This window comes from Rana temporaria, chromosome 7, assembly GCF_905171775.1.
Source record: "Rana temporaria chromosome 7, aRanTem1.1, whole genome shotgun sequence".
In the NCBI taxonomy this organism is placed as follows: Eukaryota; Metazoa; Chordata; class Amphibia; order Anura; family Ranidae; genus Rana; species Rana temporaria.
In genome coordinates, this window is record NC_053495.1 from 11,290,681 (window position 1) to 11,315,363 (window position 24,683).

General features: G+C 47.3%; 1 protein-coding gene across 1 annotated transcript in view; it reads right to left on the reverse strand.

Moving 5' to 3' along the window:
* LOC120945044 (netrin-4-like) overlaps positions 1 to 21,559 on the reverse strand; it is a 56,840-nt gene extending 35,281 nt beyond the window's left edge. The window contains exons 1-3 of the mRNA XM_040358885.1: positions 20,818 to 21,559; positions 5,644 to 6,179; positions 4,796 to 5,062 (exon numbers count right to left, since the gene is read on the reverse strand). Of these exons, the coding sequence (XP_040214819.1) occupies positions 4,796 to 5,062; positions 5,644 to 6,179; positions 20,818 to 20,896 (882 nt within the window). The 5' untranslated portion in view covers positions 20,897 to 21,559. The remainder of the gene's footprint in view (positions 1 to 4,795; positions 5,063 to 5,643; positions 6,180 to 20,817) is intronic.
* Positions 21,560 to 24,683: the final 3,124 nt, after the last annotated feature.

The window sequence follows — 24,683 nt, forward strand, 5'->3', positions numbered from 1 at the left end:
AGAAGAGTTTTTCTTCTGGGACAACAGCCATGTAGACCAATTTGATGCAGTGTGCGGCGTATGGTCTGAGCACTGACAGGCTGACCCCCCACCCCTTCAACCTCTGCAGAAATGCTGGCAGCACTCATACGTCTATTTTCCAAAGACAATCTCTGGATATGAAGCCGAGCACGTGACCTCAACTTCTTTGGTGGACCATGGCGAGGCCTGTTCTGAGTGGAACGCGTCCTGTTACAGGCATACCCCACTTTTAAGTACACAATGGGACCAGAGCATGTATGTAAAACGAAAATGTACTTAAAGTGAAACAATACCTTTTTTCACTTCTAGGGTGTAGTAGGGGGTTAGGGGCTGTATTTGGGGTGTCAGGAGCTGTAGTTGAGGTCTCAGGGGCTGTAGTGGGGGTGTCAGGGGCACACTGGAACAGGGCGGGCTATGCTCTTGAAGCTTCAGCTCCTTCTACTGCGGCTGCAAAATGTCTGTACAGTACTTGTAAGGCACTTTACATACACTCGGGGGTATGTCCTTACTCGCGAGTGTATGTAAAGTGAGTGTACTTAAAGCGGGGTATGCCTGTATACCGCTGGATGATCTTGGCTAAGGTGCTGCAGCTCAGTTTCAGGGTCTTGGCAATCTTCTTATAGCCTAGGCCAGTGATGGCGAACCTTGGCACCCCAGATGTTTTGGAACTACATTTCCCATGATGCTCAGCTACTCTGAAGAGTGCATGAGCATCATGGGAAATGTAGTTCAAAAACATCTGGGGTGCCAAGGTTCGCCATCACTGGCCAAGGCCATCTTTATGTAGAAACACAATTCTTTTTTTCAGATCCTCAGAGAGTTCTTTGCCATGAGGTGCCATGTTGGACTTCCAGTGATCAATATGAGAGAGTGAGAGCGATAACACCAAATTTAACACACCTGCTCCCCATTAACACCTGAGACCTTGTAACACTAATGAGTCACATGACACCGGGGAGGGAAAATGGCTAATTGGGCCCAATTTGGACATTTTCACTTAGGGGTGTACTCGCTTTTGTTGCCAGCGGTTTAGACATTAATGGCTGTGTGTTGAGTTATTGCGAGGGGACAGCAAATGTACACTGTTATACAAGCTGTACACTCACTACACAACATTGTAGCAAAGTGTCATTTCCTCAGTGTTGCCACATCACATGAAAAGATAGAATAAAATATTTACAAAAATGTGAGGGGTGTATTTACTTTTGTGAGATACTGTATGTGCCGTATATACGCGAGTATAAGCCGAGTTTTTCAGCACATTTTTTTTGTGCTGAAAAAGCCCCCCTCGGCTTATACTTGAGTCTCCCTGCCTCACTGTGCCCATCTGCAGCCTTATGATCTCCTGGCGCTGTGACATGAAGTCTAGTCGGCGGCCGTCCAGTGTAACAAAGCCCCGCCTTCTCCTCGTCCTCTTCTGTAATAGGTTAAACACTGACTCACTGCTGGGAAACTGAGTCAGTGTTCCGTCACGGACAAGTACAAGGAGAAGACGGGGCTTTGTTACACTGGCAACCTCCAATAATGGCACACTGTGGGCTACTATGGGAGTCTGAGAAGCATTGCGGGCCTTTATGGGAGGTTGAGGGGCATTGTGGGCTGTTGTGGAAGGTTGAGGGGAATTGCAGGCCATTATGGGAGGTTGAGAAATCGAAATTTGCTGCCAAAATTACTTATGGGCCACTATGGGAGGTTGAGAAGCATTGTGAGCCGTTATGGGAGGTTGAGAAGCATTGTGAGCCGTTATGGGAGGTTGAGAAGCATTGCGGGCCTTTATGGGAGGTTGAGAAGCATTGTGGGCCGTTATGGGAGGTTGAGAAGCATTGTGGGCCGTTATGGGAGGTTGAGAAGCATTGTGGGCTGTTATGGGAGGTTGAGAAGCATTGTGGGCCGTTATGGGAGGTTGAGAAGCACTGTGGGCCGTTATGGGAGGTTGAGAAGCATTGCAGGCCGTTATGGGAGGTTGAGAAGCATTGTGGGCCGTTATGGGAGGTTGAGAAGCATTGTGGGCCGTTATGGGAGGTTGAGAAGCATTGTGGGCCGTTATGGGAGGTTGAGAAGCATTGTGGGCTGTTATGGGAGGTTTAGAAGCATTGTGGACCCTTATGGGAGGTTGAGAAGCATTGTGGACCCTTATGGGAGGTCGAGAAGCATTGTGGGCCGTTATGGGAGGTTGAGAAGCATTGCGGGCCGTTATGGGAGGTTGAGAAGCATTGTGGGCCGTTATGGGAGGCTGAGAAGCATTGTGGGCCGTTATGGGAGGTTGAGAAGCATTGCGGGCCGTTATGGGAGGTTGAGAAGCATTGTGGGCCGTCATGGGAGGTTGAGAAGCATTGTGGGCTGTTATGGGAGGTTGAGAAGCATTGTGGGCCGTTATGGGAGGTTGAAAAGCATTGTGGGCTACTATGGGAGGCTGAGAAGCATTGTGAGCCGTTATGGGAGGTTGAGAAGCACTGTGGGCTACTATGGGAGGCTGAGAAGCATTGTGAGCCGTTATGGGAGGTTGAGAAGCATTGCGGGCCGTTATGGGAGGTTGAGAAGCATTGTGGGCTGTTATGGGAGGTTGAGAAGCATTGTGGGCTGTTATGGGAGGTTGAGAAGCATTGCGGGCCGTTATGGGAGGTTGAGAAGCATTGTGGGCTGTTATGGGAGGTCGAGAAGCATTGTGGGCTGTTATGGGAGGTCGAGAAGCATTGTGGGCCGTTATGAGAGGTTGAGAAGCATTGTGGACCCCTATGGGAGGTCAAGAAGCATTGTGGGCTGTTATGGGAGGTTGAGGGGCACTATGGGGCGTTATGGGAGGTTGAGAAGCATTGTGGACCCTTATGGGAGGTCGAGAAGCATTGTGGGCCGTTATGGGAGGTTGAGAAGCATTGTGGGCCGTTATGGGAGGTTGAGAAGCATTGCGGGCCGTTATGGGAGGTTGAGAAGCATTGTGAGCCGTTATGGGAGGTCGAGAAGCATTGTGGGCCGTTATGGGAGGTTGAGAAGCATTGCGGACCCTTATGGGAGGTCGAGAAGCATTGTGGGCCGTTATGGGAGGTTAAGTAGCATTGTGAACCGTTATGGGAGGTTGAGAAGCATTGTGGACCCTTATGGGAGGTAAAGAAGCATTGTGAACCGTTATGGGAGGTTGAGAAGCATTGTGGACCCTTATGGGAGGTAAAGAAGCATTGTGGGCTGTTATGGGAGGTTGAGGGGCACTATGGGCCACTATGGGAGGTTGAGGGGCATTGCGGGCTGTTGTGGAAGGTTGAGGGGAATTGCAGGCCATTATGGGAGGTTAAGAAATCGAAATTTGCTGCCAAAATTAACACTGGTGAATTGGTGACAACACAAGAGAAATACCGGGAAACAGTTGTCAACCTATACAGGAAGTGCCTGAACATGGACGTTCCTGGCAGAATCACCATGGAATATTTTAATGAATATTGCAGATTTGGAAATGACATGGGCATGGTAAAGCTTTTAGAGATTTTAGTGATTGGGTTTAGATCTACTGTAAATACAATGTGGATGGCTGGTAAGGCTTGGTCATAGAGCGGCGGAATAAGGCGGCGGTGGGCGCGCTGCCAGCTGGGTGGTATGTGATGGGCGGGGTGGTTTAGCTGAGCCCAGCCACCCCTTGGCTCTGGAGGTCAGGTTGTGCCAGCTTCCCCCAGGGCCTCATGCTCAGTGAGTGTGACAACACTGGGCTCAGCTGACCGAATTATCACTAACACAACACGGGTTGCCATTTTCTGTCTCGTAGGGCAAAACAAAAACGACTAATACCGCTGATATACAGCGCCAGGACATCAAACTGATGTTATCATGACATGACACACAGCTGAAGTCTAAAGTGAGCAAACACATTCCTGACCAATAATTTAATTATAGAAGTTCCAAAACCCAATGACTAAAATCTCATACGACCTCTAACATGTTCATCTCAATCTTTCCAAATAGGGATCTTTTATTACCTGGTGATCCTGCCATGAAGGTCCTTGTTCAGACACTTCAGGTTATGGGGTGACAACACTTTTCCTTGTTTTCCATTTGTGTTCCTGTGTTGTCCTCCCGATGGAGGCTACCAACACATATTGGGCAGGCGTGGTCCATCATTGACACTTCCTATTAAGTGGTGACAACGCCTATCCTTGTCTCCCATTTGTGTTCCTGCGTTGTCACCCTGTCACATGCACCCCCCAATGAAGACCACCCACACACTTGGGGCAGGCATGGTCCACCACTGACACTTTCTGGTATGGGATGACAACACTTGTCCTTGCCTCAGATTTGAAAACAGAACTGTGGGAGGGGCCCAGGATTCCCCACCCACTACAGGCTGCCTGCAGGAAACTACAGAAGGGGGGGCGGAGACAATTTAAGTCACCCTGCACAAAGGGAGAGAGATAGCAGAGCTTTGGGAGGGACCTAAGAGGTCCCACCCACCACAGGCTGCCTGCAGGAAACTACGGGAGGGGGGCGGAGACAAGACCAGTCACCCTGCACAAGAAGAGAGAGTAGAGCTGTGGGAGGGACTCAGCAGCTCAACCCACTGCAAACTCCCTGCAGAACTCTATAGGAGGGGGAGGAGACAAGACCTGTCACCCTGCACAAGGAGAGAGAACAACAGTGAGCGGTCTTTATTACAGGAAGTCTCACACTGGATTACTGCACAGATCTGGAAGATCAAGGCACACCAAGATTGAAGGAAGAATACACATGACTCCAATATTTAGACAATATTTGTTTATCCCGGAGTTCAGCTGTAATGTTTTCCTTGACTCACCATGGTGTCCACACCGGCCGCGTTCCCAGCCTGCTCGCACTCCTCGGCGTGCCCGTTGCAGAAGCAGCTTCCACGGACGATGAGGTCGTAGATGGCATAATGGGCGAACCTCTGTGGCTTCTCCAAGGACCCGGGCGCGCTTTGGCAAGGACATTCCTGTCTCTTTAAAAGGAGGAGCCGGAGGTTGGTGATTTTTAGCTGGTCCTGGGCCTGGGGGCTGTAGGGGTCTTCAATCCGGTTTGCCGGAGTTATGGCACGAAATATCACCTGCAGGGGAAAAGGGCAAAGTACTGAATCAACACAGCTATATATATATCATTTGAAATAAATAAAGCCAAGCTGTTGCCCATTGCAAATGATCCTTAGGGCACCGTTCACATAAGGCGATTCCAAATCTATTCTATTCCAAACCTATTCTATTATTCTTAATGGCCATTATATATACCGTATTTATCGGCGTATACCGCGCACTTTTTTCCCCTTAAAATTCGGCCAGGCTCGGCTTCGCTTGTGCTCACGCATAAACGTCACAGAGCGTGAGCACGAGCGAAGCCGAGCCTGGCCGAATGTAGACGAGTGTACTGCACTCGGTATATGTCGGCGCAGGCATTTAAACTGAGCGCGGGAAGCGGCGATTCGACTGGGAGACATCGCGGGAGAAGCCGGGAGGACACCACCGCAGACGGACGCTGTACTAAAATGTTTTTTTTACAGGAATTGCTGGTCCACATTAGGGATGCGCGATATACGCCGGAGCGCGCAATACCCCGATAAATACGGTATATATATTCTATGCATATATTTGATTGCCTGATATTCTGCTTTAAATTGCATAGAAGACTTCTTACCTCCCCTTTTGTACAGGGCCAGGAGTCTGAATACCTGGAAGTACACCGCGCTCCCTCCTCGAACAGGTCATCTGCCAAACCAAACGTGGCCGTACAGTTATTTGCAAAGTATTTATAAGCCCTCCAGGTCTTGCCGTGGTCCCCGGACCTCTCCAGCACCATGGCCGCTGGGCGCGGAGACTTGAACACCATGATGACATGAGTCAGGTAGAACTCTGTCTCGAAGTCCAGCCTTATCTCCTCCCGGAGGACACCTTGGGCGGACTGCCACCACGTCGCCGGACTCGAGAAGACGTCATCGGTCATGTGAGCAGGTAGGTGGGAATTCTCAGGCTGGTTAAGGCTACACTTTGTACACTGGGGTGGTCCACAGGAGACCGGGGCCTTATGGAATAACTGGTCCTCGGTGTAAAAGCAGTAGAGTTCACTGGCGTCCATTCCGCAAGTGGTGAGCGTGACCGGTGTCCGGCCAGTTGCAAGGTTCCCAACCGGCGGGTTACAAGAGTGTCCATCACAACGGTGCAACTTGGCTGCATCTGTAGCAGTGAAGGAAAACATATGAAAATTACCATTAAGAAAATTCAGTAATCATATAAAATCGCTGGAAAAATGCATTTATACATGTACCCACTTGACACTCCCATTCAGTACTGATGGGTACTTATGGGTGGCACTGATAGGTGGCACGGATGGGCACTGATAGGTGGGCATGGATGGGCACTGAGAGGTGGCACTGATCGACACTGATGGGTGGCACTGATGGGTGGTATTGTTTGGCATCACTTGTTTGATCTGGACCATAATGTTGCCAGTCAGTGCCCATTAATGGGCACTGATTGTCATCTATTGTGCATGTTTTTTCATATATGGATGGCCATGGGGTAAATACCTGGCCATCCACATGTTGGGGGCTTCCCTGGTGGTCCAGTGTGGGCATCCGCAGGGGGGCTGCGCTGATAAACAATCAGCGCAGACCCCACCTGTCAGGAGAGCCACCGATCGTCTCTCCTCTACTCGCGTCTGTCAGACGCGAGTGAGGAAAAGCCGTCAACGGCTCTTCCTGTTTACATCGTGATCAACCGTGATTGGACATGGCTGATCACGTGGTAAAGAGCCTCCGTCGCAGACTCTTTACTGAGATCGGTGTAGCGGTGTATCAGACTGACACACCGCACCACTGATCGCCATGATGCGTGCCCCCACGGGCATGCGGCGGCTGTTATCCTGATGGATGTCATATGATGCCCAGTCAGGATAACTGAACCACCACCCGGCCGTCATTTTGCTATAGGCCGGGCGGGAAGTGGTTACATTTATTACCCAACGGGATGCATTGGCTAATGCCCTTATTTAATAAGCTACTAAAGCAAACCCATCTCTCCTCCGTGTTCTTTGTTCCTGATATTTTATCCCAATTCATGCCTTCTAGCAAGGTTCGCCGTTTAGGGAAGTTGGCTCTTTTAAAATTCAGTGTCTTTGGCCCAGATTCACAGAGAGCAAGGCGCACATTACGCCGCCGTAGAGCAAACACTGTACGCTACGCCAACGCAGCGCGGAGAGGCAAGCACTGCATTCAGCAAGCCAGTGCTCCCAACGCTGCGCCAGCGTGGCGTGGGTTTCGAAGGCGCACGCCGGCGTAGGTTGAAGTGGACCCATGCAAATGAGGCGTGACCCCATGCAAATGATGGGCCGAGCGCCAGACAGGTACGTATCACGAACTGCGCATGCGCCGTGACATGGACGCAAGCACAGCACCCCCATGCGCCTGCTCACAACCCTGCCGGCACAACTGCCTAAGCTACGCCGGATCACTGCGTACGCTGTGAACATAATGTACGCTCAGCCAGACACACGTCCAACGCACAATACGCCGGTTTGTGTTCCCTGGTGCAGACCTGTGCATGTCTGTTGCCGGGTTGCACCTCCTTTATGGGGAATAACTTTACGCCGGACGTACAACTTACGCGCATCTCGCGTAGCATGCGCCGGGCACACGCACGTTCGTGAATCACTGTATTTCCCTCATTTGCATGTTTGAATGGCTAATCAATGGGAGCAGCACCATGCGCCCAGCCTAAATGTGCGCCCACCCTACGCCGGCGTTTGCAAGCTACGTCGGCGGGGTGTAGCCTGTTTTTAGGCGCATATTGGTTTGTGGGTTTGGCGCACAGATACGCTGGCGCACATTTGCACTTACGTTGGCGTAACTTGTTATACGTCAGCGTAAGTGCTTTGTGAATCTGGGTCTTTGTATTCCCCTTAATGGCGATGGTGTGTTTTTTTTTTACACCTGGTCAATTTGAATAGATTGTAAGCTCTTGAGGTCAAGAAAATTATACTATTCTAACCTTTTGTTAATAGTAAATAATTTGGAATAGCTGAAATGCTTTTCTGATCCAATCACTGACTGCTTGGAAAGTTCTCCTCCTAAACACAGCCCTTAACCACTTAAAGAGGGGGTTCCCCCCAAAAAAAAATTTTAACATTACATTCAGGCGAGTTGTTAGAATGACAATCGGGTGTTTTTTTTTTAATCGTTGCCGTACATAACGTTTTATATCTATATGTTCACCGCCGCTTACGGGTATAATCTGCGGGACTGGGCGTTCCTAATTGATTGACATGCTTCCGACCGTCGCATACAGCGCGCCATGAGTTGCCGAAAGAAGCCGAACGTCGGTGCGCAGGCGCCTTATAGAGCCGACTCGCAGTCTGGCTTCTTTCTGCAACTCGTGACGCGCTGTATGCGCCGGTCAGAAGCATGTCAATCAATTAGGAACGCCCAGTCCCGCAGATTATACCCGGAAGCCGCGGTGAACATATAGATATAAAAAGGTTATGTACGGCAACGATTTAAAAAAAATACCCGATTGTCATTCTAACAACTCGCCTGAATGTAATGTTAAAAAAAAATTTTGGGGGTGAACCCCCGCTTTAAGTGGTTAAGGGCTGTGTTTAGGAGGAGAACTTTCCAAGCAGTCAGTGATTGGATCAGAAAAGCATTTCAGCTATTCCAAATTATTTACTATTAACAAAAGGTTAGAATCGTATACTTTTCTTGACCTCAGGAGCTTACAATCTATTCAAATTGACCAGGTGTGGAAAAAAAACACACCATCGCCAATTTTTGCAGTTTTCTTAGGGTAAGTGGAGTGATGATGGGCCATGGTGCCAGCCGGCGCTGTAATCCGGGCACACAGACAGGAGGGGGGCAGACGGATTCTAGATACTGCCACAGAACTTCAATAATTCATAAAGTGCTGATGACCCGCATAGCTGTCTTATCTCTTTTGGAGCTGCTGTTGCATACACTGATTGACCGACGGCCGCAGCCGAGAGTCACTGTTCTCCAATAATCATCCGGCATCCTGTCTAATAACCCCGGGATAAGCCAAGGGCCGGCTCCATTAACCACATCATGGCCCAACCACAGAAGCAAGCGGACCCGTCATCAGGCGTGAGTCATGGGGTGCCATGCTGTGTCTGTGGATGGCGGAGAGAGCGGAGACATATAGGGCCAGATCCACAGAACAATTACGCCGGCGTATCTATTGATACGCCGCGTAATTTTAAAGTTCCCGCGTCGTATCTTTGCTTTGTATCTACAAAACGAGATACGACGGCATCTCGGGTCGATCCGACTGGCGTTCGTCTTAGTACGCCGTTGGATCTAAGGTGCATTTTTCCGCCGGCCGCTAGGTGGCGTTTCCGTCGAATTCCGCGTCGAGTATGCAAATTAGCTAGATACGGCGATCCACGAACGTACGTCCGGCCGGCGCATTTTTTTACGTCGTTTCCGTAAGGCTTTTTTCGGCGTATAGTTACCCCTGCTATATGAGGCGTATCCTATGTTAAGTATGGCCGTCGTTCCCGCGTCGAGTTTTGATTTTTTTTTACGTCGTTTGCGTAAGTCGTTCGCGAATGGGGATTTGTGTAGAATGACGTCATCGTCGTAAACATTGGTTTATTTTCGAGCATGCGCACTGGGATACCCCCACGGACGGCGCATGCGCCGTTCAAAAAAAACGTCATTTACGTCGGGCCACAACGTATTAACATAAAACACGCGCCCATCACATAGATTTGAATTGCGCGCCCTTACGCCGCCAAAGTTACACTACGCCGCCGTAACTTACGGCGCAAATTCTTTGAGGATAAGGAAAATGCGCTGTAAGTTACGGCGGCGTAGTGTATCAGAGATACGCTACGCCGGACGTAGGAATGCGCTGCGCTACGAGGATCTGGCCCATAGAAGCAGTAAATTATCCATGTTGGAGATCATCAGCGTTTTCCACATTAAGGCCCCATACACACTATTATGCCGCGTACACGCGGTCAGTCCATCCGATGAGAATGGTCCGACGGACCGTTTTCATCGGTTCACCGCTGAAGCAGACTGATGGTCTGATGTGCGTACACACCATCGTTTCAAAAACCGATCGGGTCAGAACGCGGTGACGTAAAACACACGACGTGCTGAAAAAAAACGAAGTTCAATGCTTCCAGGCATGCGTCGACTTGATTCTGAGCATGCGCGGGTTTTAAACCGATGCTTTTGTGTACTAACCATCGGTTTGGACCTATCGGTCAGCCGTCCATCGGTTCGATTTTAAAGCAAGTTCTCTTTTCTTGGACCGAAGGACAACAGACCGATGGGGCCGTACACCCGGTCGGTTTGGACCGATGAAACTGAACTTCAGTCCGTGTTCATCGGTTTGGACCGATGGTGCGTACGCGGCCTAAGATTTTCTGCAGATTTTTGTCTTCAGATTTATCAAAACCATGTGGTGCAAGGGTCGGCCTGACCGCATACAAATTGAAACTCATATGCCGCGTACACACGACCGTTTTTCGGGTTGTAAAAAATGACGTTTTTAAAATGGTCTCGAAAAAACAACGTTTTTTTCAACCCGATTTCAACACACGATCGAAAAAAAAAAATGCTCTAGCAAAGCGCGGTGACGTACAACAAGTACGACGTCACTATAAAGGGGAAGTTCCATGCGGATGGCGCCACCCTTTGGGACTGCTTTCGTGTTAGTAAAAGTCGATTTGCGCTTTTCAGTCTGTTACAGCGTGATGAATGTGCTTACTCCATTACCAACGGTTTTACCGGAACGAGCGCTCCCGTCTCATAACTTGCTTCTGAGCATGCGCGTTTTTTTCACGCCGTTAACCACTCAAGGATGCATTAAGGTGAAAAAACATTTACCTTTACAACCCCTTTAAGGGAATCCCTTGCCCCCCGGCCCCACCGGGCCCTCAGAACTCGTGTCCCCACTCGAAAATGTCAGGGCGGGTCTTAAACAGCAAGGGGTGTGGCATTGACAGGAAGGGGTGTGTCATATGTAAATTAGGGGGCGCACGAGTTTAGTTAGGCCTAGGGAAGCACAAACCCTAAATACACTACTGGGAGGGGGCAGGGCCGTCTTAATAGCATCATGGGCCCCTGGGCAAAGTAATGCTCTGGGGCCCCTACAATGATATCAGTGCAGGTAAACAGACATCAAGTAGGTAGGGGGCAGACTGCCTCCCCTGTGCATCTATCACTCTCAGTGCCATCATGGGGACCCCATTTTCGGGGAAGTGTGGGCTCAAGGACAAGCTGCTTTGGGGAAAGTGCAGGGGGCCCCCCATGCAGAGTATTCCCATCACTTCCTGTCCTGGCATTGTTCAGAGATCGATATACTTCACAATAAGGCTGCCATGATGTCATAGGACAGCTTACTCCACTATATGTAGGTGATAGTCTTCTGGCTCAGCCCAAAAATATGGTACAGTCCACCGTTGTATGGCAGTTCGTTTTCATAAAAAAAACAACACAAACTTAAAGTGGAGTTCCACCCATAAATATAACATTACATCAGTAGTTTTAAAAAAATGTCATTAGTCCTTTACGAAAATTTTTTTTTTTTTAGATGCCTTCAAAGTGTTGTTGCTAGGCAGAATAGTTAATCTTCCCTCTTCCTGCACCTAGGTGCTTAATGCTTCCTAACCTACACCACACAGACCCCTGGGAATGTAGTGGGTGTAACTTTCCAGGAGTCTGTGCACTCCCCAGTCTCAAAGTATCATGTGACTTGGACAGCACAGGTGCTGAAACCTGATCATGACACTGCTTGTGCAGCACTGAGCATGTGCGACATCTGCAAGGCTGAAATCCAGGAAGTCATACAGTCTGGCTTCATGATGCCCACACTTAAGATGGCCCCAGTCAATTTCTATTTTATAAAGTGTCTAAATGCTGTAACAACCTAACAAAACGGACCTTAGTTTACAGACTAACTTTACTAGAATACATTAAGCTTGTGTATTACAGGGGTATTTATATATAAAAAGTGAAATTGTGGCCGGAACTCCGCTTTAATTCAGCTTTCCAACATAGTTCATTATGAGGAAAGGTCAGTCACAGGCTTCAATACACCATCCAAACATCTGTGAGGCTGAGAGAAGTCCAACAATCCCAATATTCTTTTATCAGAGTTTCCTGATGTGGGATGAAGTGTCCTCGGGGCTGGGCAGGACTGAAACACTCTGGGCGAGCTTCTCACACCGTCCCCAATACAAATCTTATTGAAATCCAAGCTCTACCAAAGTTTTGTTTCCTGTTTCCTACATAACATAGCTCCCAACTGTCCCTGATTTCAAGTAGTGATGGTGTAAAGGGGAACTCTGATATGAGTAGTGATGGTGTAAAGGGGAACTCTGATATGAGTAGTGATGGTGTAAAGGGGAACTCTGATATGAGTAGTGATGGTGTAAAGGGGAACTCTGATATGAGTAGTGATGGTGTAAAGGGGAACTCTGTAATGAGTAGTGATGGTGTAAAGGGGAACTCTGATATGGGTAGTGATGGTGTAAAGGGGAACTCTGATATGGGTAGTGATGGTGTAAAGTGGAACTCTCATATGAGTAGCGATGGTGTAAAGGGGAACTCTGATATGAGTAGTGATGGTGTAAAGTGGAACTCTCATATGAGTAGCGATGGTGTAAAGGGGAACTCTGATATGAGTAGTGATGGTGTAAAGTGGAACTCTCATATGAGTAGCGATGGTGTAAAGGGGAACTCTAATATGAGTAGTGATCATAGCTCCCAACTGTCTCTGATTTCGAGGGACTGTCCCTGATTTGGAGCAATGTCCCCCTGTCCCTCATTCCTCCCCATTTGTCCTTCATTTTGGTCTGATCCATATAGCTGTACATAAAATTCACTTTTTATCTATCAAAAAGTGTTTCCCAGAGCTAAACCTTTCATCTGATTTCTAAATTGCTGCATTTGTAAATTCCAAAAGCCAATATAAAGGAATAGTAGTGGTAAAAAAAGGACTTGTGGGTTTAACCAATCTTGTTTTTTTGTACAATTCTCCTTTAAGGGGGCGTGGCAAGGGGTGTGTCCTATGCCTGCATACTTTTGCTAATAGGTGTCCCTCATTCCCATCTCAGAAAGTTGGGAGGTATGGTAGTGATGGTGTAAAGGGGAACTCTGATATGAGTAGTGATGGTGTAAAGGGGAACTCTGATATGAGTAGTGATGGTGTAAAGGGGAACTCTGATATGAGTAGTGATGGTGTAAAGGGGAACTCTGTAATGAGTAGTGATGGTGTAAAGGGGAACTCTGTAATGAGTAGTGATGGTGTAAAGGGGAACTCTGATATGGGTAGTGATGGTGTAAAGGGGAACTCTGATATGAGTAGTGATGGTGTAAAGGGGAACTCTGATATGAGTAGTGATGGTGTAAAGGGGAACTCTGATATGAGTAGTAGTGATGGTGTAAAGGGGAACTCTGATATTAGTAGCGAAAGTGTAAAGGGGAACTCTGATATGGGTAGTGATGGTGTAAAGGGGAACTCTGATATGAGTAGTGATGGTGTAAAGGGGAACTCTGATATGGGTAGTGATGGTGTAAAGGGGAACTCTGATATGAGTAGTGATGGTGTAAAGTGGAACTCTGATATGAGTAGTGATGGTGTAAAGGGGAACTCTGATATGAGTAGTGATGTTGTAAAGGGGAACTCTGATATGGGACGCATTTTCTGCATTAAGGTAAAAAAAGTTCCAGTATTTGTATCGCTCCCTCCCTCACCCCCTAACTACTTACCTGACTCTTCACTCGGTCCGGCGCTGTGCCTGTCTGTAGGAGCTCTCTCCTCTCTTTCACAAGACAGAGAGACAGCAGTGGGACCCTTTGGCTCCGGCTTCGGTCAATCAAATCCTGTTAGCAGAGAGTGGGGGGGGGGGGGGGGAAGGGCCAAGCCATGCTGTGTGTGTGTCTATAGATGCACACAGTCCGGCTCAGGAGCGAGTCAGCAGGTGTGCCACCATAGAAAGTGGTTTCCTATGGCGAAATACTAAGAAGAGGAGGAGCCTAGAGCCGGAGGAGACTCCAGAAGAGAGGGAGCCTAGAGCAGGTGGCAGACTTCAGAAGAGGAGGAGCCTAGAGTCGATGGGAGACTACAGAAGAAGAGGAGCCTAAAGCCAGTGAGAGACTCCAGAAGAGGAGCAGCCTAGAGCCGGTGGGAGACTCCAGAAGAAGAGGAGCCTAGAGCCGGTGGGAGACTCCAGAAGAAGAGGAGCCTAGAGCCGGTGGGAGACTCCAGAAGAAGAGGAGCCTAGAGCCGGTGGGAGACTCCAGAAGAAGAGGAGCCTAGAACCGGTGGGAGACTCCAGAAGAAGAGGAACCTAGAGCCGGTGGGAGACTCCAGAAGAAGAGGAGCCTAGAGCCGGTGGGAGACTCCAGAAGAGGAGGAGCCTAGAGCCAGTGGGAGACTCCAGAAGAGGAGGAGCCTAGAGTCGGTGGGAGACTACAGAAGAGGAGGAGCCTAGAGCCAGTGAGAGACTCCAGAAGAGAAGGAGCTTAGAGATGGTGGGAGACTACATAAAAGGAGGAGCCTAGAGCCAGTGAGAGACTACAGAAGAGGAGGAGCCTAGAGCCGGTGGTAGACTACAGAAGAGGAGGAGCCTAGAGCCAGTGAGAGACTCCAGAAGAGAAGGAGCTTAGAGATGGTGGGAGACTACATAAAAGGAGGAGCCTAGAGCCAGTGAGAGACTACAGAAGAGGAGGAGCCTAGAGCCGGTGGTAGACTACAGAAGAGGAGGAGCCTAGAGCCAGTGAGAGACTCCAGAGGAGAAGGAGCTTAGAGATGGTGGGAGACTACAGAAGAGGAGGAGCCTAGAGCCGGTGGAAGACTCCAGAAGAGGAGGAGCCTAGAGCCGGTGGGAGACTCCAGAAGAGGAGGAGCCTAGAGCTGGTGGGAGACTACAGAAGAGGAGGAGCCTAGAGCCGGTGGGAGACTCCAGAAGAGGAGGATCGGGGCCGCCCTGTGAATGCGTAAGTGTGGAAAGACAGATGAATTCCGGTATATTAGGAAGGTGTGTATCCCGATCTATTATCAATACATGTGTGGAGTGTACATATCTGTGTGCTCAGCCAACTCTCAGCATCGATCGAATGTCAGACATTCCTGGAAGTTACATGAAAAAACATCAATAATTCATTACAATATCTCTGGAGAGTGTATAAGATCAGGAATAGAGGGATCAATACAGATCATCAATATCAGCACCGCCGTCCATCACACAGACCGGGGAGGATGCTGCAGAATTCTATCTACTGTATTTATCTATTCATATAGGTCCGGATTCACAGACAGTGGCGCACATTTATGCCGCCGTAGCGTATCTCCTTTACGCTACGCCGACGCAGCGCAGAGAGGCAAGCACTGGCCTAGATTCAAGAAGCAATTGCGTCTACGTAACCATAGTTCCGCAGCGCAATTGCTTACTTGCGCCGGCGTTACGAATGCTCCTGATTCAGGAACCTCGTTACGCCGACGGCAGCCTAAGAAATGACTGGCATAAGCCTCCTTATGCCGTCATATCGTAGGCTGCATTCTTACGTTAGCCGCTAGGGGGCGTTCCCGTTGTGGTCAGCGTATAGTATGCAAATTGCATACTAACGCCGATTCACAACCCTACGCGAGCTGGACGCCATTCACGTTCACTTTGAAGCAAATGACGTCCTTGCAACGTCATTTACCGCAATGCACATCGGGAAAGTTTCCCGACGGAGCATGCGCTCTACGCTCGGCGCGGGAACGCGCCTAATTTAAATGATTCCCGCCCCCTACGGGATCATTTACATTAGGCACCCTTACGCCGGGCATTTTTGAGGAGCGCCCACGCAAATTACGTGGCTACTGCTTCATGAATGAAGCGTAGCGCAAATAATTTGCGTAGGCGCAGGGTAAAAAGGGTACACTGCGCCTCCGTAAGGAGCGCGCAGCTGTACCTGAATCTACCCCACTGAATTCACAAAGCACTTCCTCCCAAATCTGCGCTGGGTTTCCTAGGCGTAAGCCGGTGTAGGTGGAAGTGGGCGTGAGCCATGCAAATGGAGGCATGACCCCATGCAAATGATGGGCCGAGCGCCAGATAGATACGTATAACGAACGGCGCATGTGCTGTCCCGTGGGCGCATCTCTGTGCGCATGCTCACAATCACGTCAGAACAACTGCCTACGATACGCCGCATCACTGCCTACGGCGTGAACGTAACCTACGCCTAGTCATATTCGCGTTCAACGTAAAATACGTCGGCTTGTGTTCCCTGGTGCAGCCCTTTGCATGGATGCTGCTGAGTTACACCTCCTTTATGGGGCATAACTTTACGCCGTACGTACAACTTACGCGCACTGCGTCGGGCGCAAGTACGATCGTGAATCGGCGTATCTTCCTCATTTGCATATTTGAATAGAAAATCAATGGGAGCGCCACATGCGTCCAGTGTAAATATGCGCCCACGACACGCCGGCGTAGGCAAGTTACGTCGCTGGAATGAAGCCTGTTTTTAGGCGTATCTTAGTTTTGTGGGCACGGCGCACAGATACGACAGCGCATATCTGCACTTACGCGGCGTATCTCGAGATACGACGGCGTAAGTGCTTTGTGAATCCGGGCCTATCTATCTATATCTATTTTTCCCTCTCTGCATCTATCTATTTATATGCCTATATCTCTATCTATCCATTATCTATCTGTCTGTCTACCCATCTATTCATTATGGGGCAGATCCACAGACAGAGTACGCCGGCGTATCTACTTATACGCCGGCGTACTTTCATATTTCCCGCGTTTGTATCTTTAGTTTGAATCCTCAAACCAAGATACGACGGCATCTGGGTTTGATCTGATCATACGCCTTCAGATCGTAGATGCAATACTTTGGCGTCCGCTGGGTGGAGTTTGCGTCGTTTTCCACGTCGGGTATGCTAATTAGCTTTTTCCGACGATCCACGAACGTACGCGCGGCCGTCGCATTCTCTTACGTCGTCTCTAGTCGGCTTTTTCCGGCGTATAGTTAAAGCTGGTATTTTGCGGCGTATAGTTAGACTTGCCATGTTAGGTATGGACCCATGTTGGGTCTATGGGCGGCTCCGCAAATGTCACCCAAGCATGTGGCCCACGGTTCTGCATGTCCATTTACATCCGCCTGCCTATGGACTTACATGGGCTTCTGATCCGGTCCACCTGAAAAACTGACAGGAGAACCAGATCCTAACGTCTATGTGAAAGTAGTAGCTCGAAGAATAAACTGAGAAAAACAAATGTGGCATGCTTAGAGTAATTGATGCCCAGGGCCAACCAGAAAAGAAACAGACAGCGAAAAATGTAAAGCCCCCCTTACACTGGTGGTCTTCAGGAAGATTTTTGAGGTACAAGGGTCCGTGGAAAGAATTTCCACCTTACACTGGTGGCCAGTGAGAAGAACGTCCCTCTTACATTGGTGGTCAGTGGGAAGAATGCTCCTTACATTGGTGGTCAGTGAGAAGAATGTTCCTTACATTGGTGATCAGTGAGAAGAATGTTCCTTACATTGGTGGTCAGTGATAAGAATGTTCCTTACATTGGTGATCAGTGGGAAGAATGCTCCTTACATTGGTGATCAGTGAGAAGAATGTCCCTTACATTGGTGATCAGTGGGAAGAATGTTCCTTACATTGGTGATCAGTGAGAAGAATGTTCCTTACATTGGTGATCAGTGGGAAGAATGTTCCTTACATTGGTGATCAGTGGGAAGAATGTTCCTTACATTGGTGGTCAGTGGGAAGAATGCTCCTTACGTTGGTGGTCAGTGGGAAGAATGTCCCTTACATTGGTGATCAGTGGGAAGAATGCTCCTTACATTGGTGATCAGTGGGAAGAATGTTCCTTACATTGGTGATCAGTGGGAAGAATGTCCCTTACATTGGTGATCAGTGGGAAGAATGCTCCTTACATTGGTGATCAGTGGGAAGAATGTCCCTTACATTGGTGATCAGTGGGAAGAATGTTCCTTACATTGGTGATCAGTGAGAAGAATGTTCCTTACATTGGTGATCAGTGGGAAGAATGTTCCTTACATTGGTGATCAGTGGGAAGAATGCTCCTTACATTGGTGATCAGTGGGAAGAATGTTCCTTACATTGGTGATCAGTGGGAAGAATGTTCCTTACATTGGTGATCAGTGGGAAGAATGTCCCTTACATTGGTGATCAGTGGGAAGAATGTTCCTTACATTGGTGATCAGTGGGAAGAATGTCCCTTACATTGGTGATCAGTGGAGAGAATGTCCCTTACATTGGTGATCAGTGGGAAGAATGCTCCTTACATTGGTGATCAGTGGGAAGAATGTCCCTTACATTGGTGATCAGTGGGAAGAATGTCCCTTACATTGGTGATCAGTGGAGAGAATGTCCCTTACATTGGTGATCAGTGGGAAGAATGTTCCTTACATTGGTGATCAGTGAGAAGAATGTTCCTTACATTGGTGATCAGTGGGAAGAATGTTCCTTACATTGGTGATCAGTGAGAAGAATGTTCCTTACATTGGTGATCAGTGGGAAGAATGTTCCTTACATTGGTGATCAGTGGGAAGAATGTCCCTTACATTGGTGATCAGTGGGAAGAATGTTCCTTACATTGGTGATCAGTGGGAAGAATGTCCCTTACATTGGTGATCAGTGAGAAGAATGTTCCTTACATTGGTGATCAGTGGGAAGAATGTTCCTTACATTGGTGATCAGTGGGAAGAATGCTCCTTACATTGGTGATCAGTGAGAAGAATGTTCCTTACATTGGTGATCAGTGAGAAGAATGTCCCTTACATTGGTGATCAGTGAGAAGAATGTTCCTTACATTGGTGATCAGTGGGAAGAATGTCCCTTACATTGGTGATCAGTGAGAAGAATGCTCCTTACATTGGTGATCAGTGGGAAGAATGTTCCTTACATTGGTGATCAGTGGGAAGAATGTCCCTTACATTGGTGATCAGTGGGAAGAATGTTCCTTACATTGGTGGTCAGTGGGAAGAATGTCCCTTACATTGGTGATCAGTGAGAAGAATGTCCCTTACATTGGTGATCAGTGAGAAGAATGTTCCTTACATTGGTGATCAGTGAGAAGAATGTTCCTTACATTGGTGATCAGTGGGAAGAATGTCCCTTACATTGGTGATCAGTGAGAAGAATGCTCCTTACATTGGTGATCAGTGGGAAGAATGTTCCTTACATTGGTGATCAGTGAGAAGAATGTCCCTTACATTGGTGATCAGTGAGAAGAATGTCCCTTACATTGGTGATCAGTGGGAAGAATGTCCCTTACATTGGTGATCAGTGGGAAGAATGTTCCTTACATTGGGGATCAGTGAGAAGAATGTCCCTTACATTGGTGATCAGTGGGAAGAATGTCCCTTACATTGGTGATCAGTGGGAAGAATGTCCCTTACATTGGTGATCAGTGGGAAGAATGTTCCTTACATTGGTGATCAGTGGGAAGAATATTCCTTACATTGGTGATCAGTGAAGAGAATGTCCCTTACATTGGTGATCAGTGAGAAGAATGTCCCTTACATTGGTGATCAGTGGGAAGAATGTCCCTTACATTGGTGATCAGTGGGAAGAATGTTCCTTACATTGGTGATCAGTGGGAAGAATGTCCCTTACATTGGTGATCAGTGAGAAGAATGTTCCTTACATTGGTGATCAGTGGGAAGAATGTTCCTTACATTGGTGATCAGTGGGAAGAATGTCCCTTACATTGGTGATCAGTGGGAAGAATGTCCCTTACATTGGTGATCAGTGAGAAGAATGTTCCTTACATTGGTGATCAGTGGGAAGAATGTCCCTTACATTGGTGATCAGTGGGAAGAATGTTCCTTACATTGGTGGTCAGTGGGAAGAATGTTCCTTACATTGGTGATCAGTGGGAAGAATGTCCCTTACATTGGTGATCAGTGAGAAGAATGTCCTTACATTGGTGATCAGTGGGAAGAATGTCCCTTACATTGGTGATCAGTGGGAAGAATGTTCCTTACATTGGTGATCAGTGGGAAGAATGTCCCTTACATTGGTGATCAGTGGGAAGAATGTTCCTTACATTGGTGATCAGTGGGAAGAATGCCCCTTACATTGGTGATCAGTGAGAAGAATGTTCCTTACATTGGTGGTCAGTGGGAAGAATGCTCCTTACATTGGTGGTCAGTGGGAAGAATGCCCCTTACATTGGTGATCAGTGGGAAGAATGTCCCTTACATTGGTGATCAGTGGGAAGAATACTCCTTACATTGGTGATCAGTGGGAAGAATGTTCCTTACATTGGTGATCAGTGGGAAGAATGTTCCTTACATTGGTGATCAGTGAGAAGAATGTCCCTTACATTGGTGATCAGTGGGAAGAATGCTCCTTACATTGGTGATCAGTGAGAAGAATGTCCCCTACATTGGTGATCAGTGGGAAGAATGTCCCCTACATTGGTGATCAGTGAGAAGAATGTTCCTTACACTGGTGGTCAGTGGAAAGAATGACCCTCTTATATTGGTGGTCAGTAAAGAAGTGCCCCCTTCCATTGATGGTCAATAGAAAAAATGTCCTCCTGACATTGTTGGTCAGTAGGAGGAATGTTCCCCTTACAATAGTGGTCATTAGGAAGAATGGCCCCTATACATTGGTGGTTATTAGGAAGAATGGCCCCTATACATTTGTGGTCAGTGGGAAGAAGGTCCTCCTTACAGATAGCTGAAATGACCATTGCTGTCAGTGATAGCCATATATTGCTCATTGCTCAATGAACCCCGAGTTATTCTCTGGAGAACCCCTAATTGAGGAAGACAAGATGTGAGGGAGAGGTCGGGGGTCTTACCTGAGTCTGTGTGCACAAGAAGGACCATCCATAGGAGGACCATCCACTCCAAGAGGACAAGAAGGGCGATCTTCTGCATGTCAGGTTCTCAGTCCCAGGTGATGGGAGAAGATCAGATAAACAATGATGAGAGGAGATCTTCAGTCTTGCATGTTCTGCACCCTCCCAAGTCACCCAGAGTCTGAGCCTCAGGGATCTCTGACAACCCCTCTACTCTCTGGTTGTCACTGACACATCATACAGCAGCAGCAGGTATTCGCCTCCTTGGCATAACATTAAGGGCTTGGCTGTCTTCTCTAACCCCCTGAGTGTATAATTATCTCCTGTACCTCCACATCCCTCTGGCTTTTATCTCACCCCACCCCATGGAACAGACTTCACACAAAGAGGGGAACTATGTCAGCTTGGCACACAACCCTGCCCCTCTCATCCCTGCTGGAGCAGCTGCATGCAATTCCCCTTCTCTGCCATCACTCAGAGATTGCTAAATTTCCAAGGACAACTCTTGTGTCTAATCAATGCTGCAGATCCTTGCAAACAAAAATTAAACATGTGGGCAGAACTGCCAGTGTGGTCCTGCTGCTGCTGCTGCCACCCCTCCCTGCTCCAGGAGGACCATGCAAGGTGCCCAGGTGATGCTGCGGTCCTCTGCCTCTCTCCCTCCCCTGAGGATGCTTCAAAGTCCTCTCCCTCCTGCGATCCCCCAAGGCTGTCACTTTCTCAGGCTCTCCGGGGTTGTTGTCCCTTTAAATTAAATGCCCAACACGTGGGGGAAAGGCTCCGCCCACTGGCTCTGGAATGTGACGGGGCATCGCCATCTGCTGGGGGGAAAGGGGGACTGCAGGCACCTGCTGCACGTGGCAGTATGGATAGTAATGGGAATGATGTTATTGTTATTATTTATTACATAATTATTATATTATATAATCTAGTTATACATATAACAATCGGTATTATTATTACTATTAGTAGTAGTATTATTATTATTATTACAAAAGCTACTTGTACAAGTATCAACAGGGGCTGACTGAACATTGAGTCACTCGGGCACTGCCCGAGGGCCCCATGCCACTAGGGGGCCCCATCCGGGTTGCCAGGCTCAGTAAAACCAGGGACAGTATGTAAAAATCTGTGTTTTTTTTAGATCTGTCCCCGATATGTCCGAAAATGACATGCTTTTAATGTGAATATCCCAAGATTTTAGCTGCCCGCCTCTGCACTACCTCCTGGCGTGGTGGCCATCTGTAAGCCAGAGGGGCCCCATCCTCTTCTATTGCCCGGGGGCCCCATGAGTTGTCAGTCCGCCCCTGTATCAATCTCCTTTATTATTATTACTACCAGAGCTTTTTTTCTCAGAAAATAGGTGCAGGAGCTCAACCACGACCCCATTCAGATTTCAAAGACAGTAGAAAGGTCTTAAAGCGGGGGTTCACCCTATAAACCCCAAAAAAAAAAAAAAAAAATTTCTTCTACCATAAAATCAGGCATTGTAGCGCGAGCTACAGTATGCCTGTCCCGATTTTTTTATCCCCGTACTCACCGTGTACTCGTACATCGAAGATACCGACTCCCCTCGGGGAATGGGCGTGCCTATGGAGACGGAGGATGATTGACGGCCGGCTCTGGCGCGTCACGCTTCTCCGGAAATAGCCGAAATAGGCTTGGCTCTTTACGGCGCCTGCGCATAGCCTGTGCGCAGGCGCCGTGAAGAGCCGAGACCTACTCCGGCTGTCTTCGGGGAGAGTGACGTGCCAGGGCCGGCCGTCAATCATCCTCCCTCTCCATAGGCACGCCCATTCCCCGCGGGAGCCGAAATCTATAATGTACGAGTACACAGTGAGTACGGGGGTAAAAAAAATCGGGACAGGCATACTGTAGCTCGCGCTACCATGCCTGTCTCGATGGTAAAATCGTGTCACTGAGGGTGAACCACCGCTTTAAAGGGGCATTAACCACTTCATTACTGGGCACTTAAACCCCCTTCGTGCCCAGACCAATTTTCAGCGCTGACGCATTTTGAATGACAATTGCGCGGTCATACAACACGGTACCCAAATTATATTTTTTATCATTTTTTCCCCACAAATAGAGCTTTCTTTTGGTGGTATTTGATCATCTCTGCGATTTTTATTTTTTGCGCTATAAACATAAAAAGACAGAAAATTTTGAAAAAAAAACACAATATTTTTTACTTTTTGTTATATTAATATCCCATTTTTTTTCTAAAAAAAATAAAAATTTCCCTCGGTTTAGGCCGATACATATTCTTCTACATATTTTTGTTAAAAAAAATCGGAATAAGCGTATATTGATTGGTTTGCGCAAAAGTTATAGCGCCTACAAAATAGGGGATAGATTTATGTTTTTTTTTTATTTTATTTTTTTATTAGTAATGGCGGCGATCTGTGATTTTTTTGTCAGGCCTGCGATATTGCGGCGGACGTATCGCACACTTTTGACACAATTTTGGGACCATTCACATTTATACAGCGATCAGTGCTATAAAAATGCACTAATTACTGTATAAATGTGACTGGCAGTGAAGGGGTTAACACTAGGGGGTGAGGAAGGGGTTAAATGTGTATCCTGGGTGTGTTCTAACTGTGTGGGGGGAGGGGACTGACTGGGGGAGGTGACCGATGCTGTGTCTCTATGTACAAGGGACACAGATCGGTCTCCTCTCTCCCTGACAGCACGCGGAGCTCTGTGTTTACACACACAGAGCTCCACGTCCCTGCTGTCACTGCCGATCGCGGGTACCTGGCGGACATCGCGGCTGCCAGGCACACGCATCGGCTCCCGAGCGATGCGCCGGGCACGTTGTTTCCCCGCTGCGCGCCCCCAGTGGCGCTCACGGGGAATGACAACAACCGGACGTCCAAAGACGTCCACTCGGCACTTGAGAGCCGCGCTGTGGACGTCTTTGGTCTATAGCGCGTATCCCAAGTGGTTAAATACCAGGATTGCATTACATACAGAATGCAGAATTCAGGGGGGGTTACACACAGAATGCAGAGCTGTCACTTGTAAACACAGAAACCAGACTTCTGTGTTTACAAGTGATTGTGGTGAGTAGGCACCAAAGGGTCTGAGCCAGAGGTGGTGAAACCGAGTTCCCCATGAAAAAAAAGCCCTGATTAGTACTAAATCTGTCGTCAATTGGCTATACATTGAAACATTTTTTTTTTTATTATTATTATTATTATTAATATTGGCATTAAAAAAGCTAGTTGTACATATAACAATCTGTTTATCATTCTTCTTATTATTATTATTTCGAAAGCTGGTTATACATGTAACAATTTATTTTATTATTATCATTATTATTACTATTAATAATAATAAAAGAGATTATTATATGTATAACCAGCTTTCGCAATAATTAATAAAAATAATAATAATAATAATAATATTACTACAAAAGCTAGTTATACAAATGACAGTCTGTTTTATTATTATGATGATGATTATTATTATTATTATTAATAATAATAATCATCATAATAATAATAATAATAATGATAAAACAGATTGTCATTCGTATAACTAGCTTTTGTAGAAATATTATTATTATTATATTTATTATTAACAATAATATTATTATTGCGAAAGCTGGTTATACATATTACAATCTCTTTTATTATTATTATTATTAATAGTAATAATAATAAAATAAAGTGTTACATGTATAACCAGCTTTCGCAATAATAATAATAATAATATTATTATTAATAATAATTATAATAATAATATTACTACAAAAGATAGTTATACAAATGACAGTCTGTTTTATCATTATTATGGTGATTATTATTAATAATAATAATCATAATAATAATAATAATAATAATAATAATAATGATACA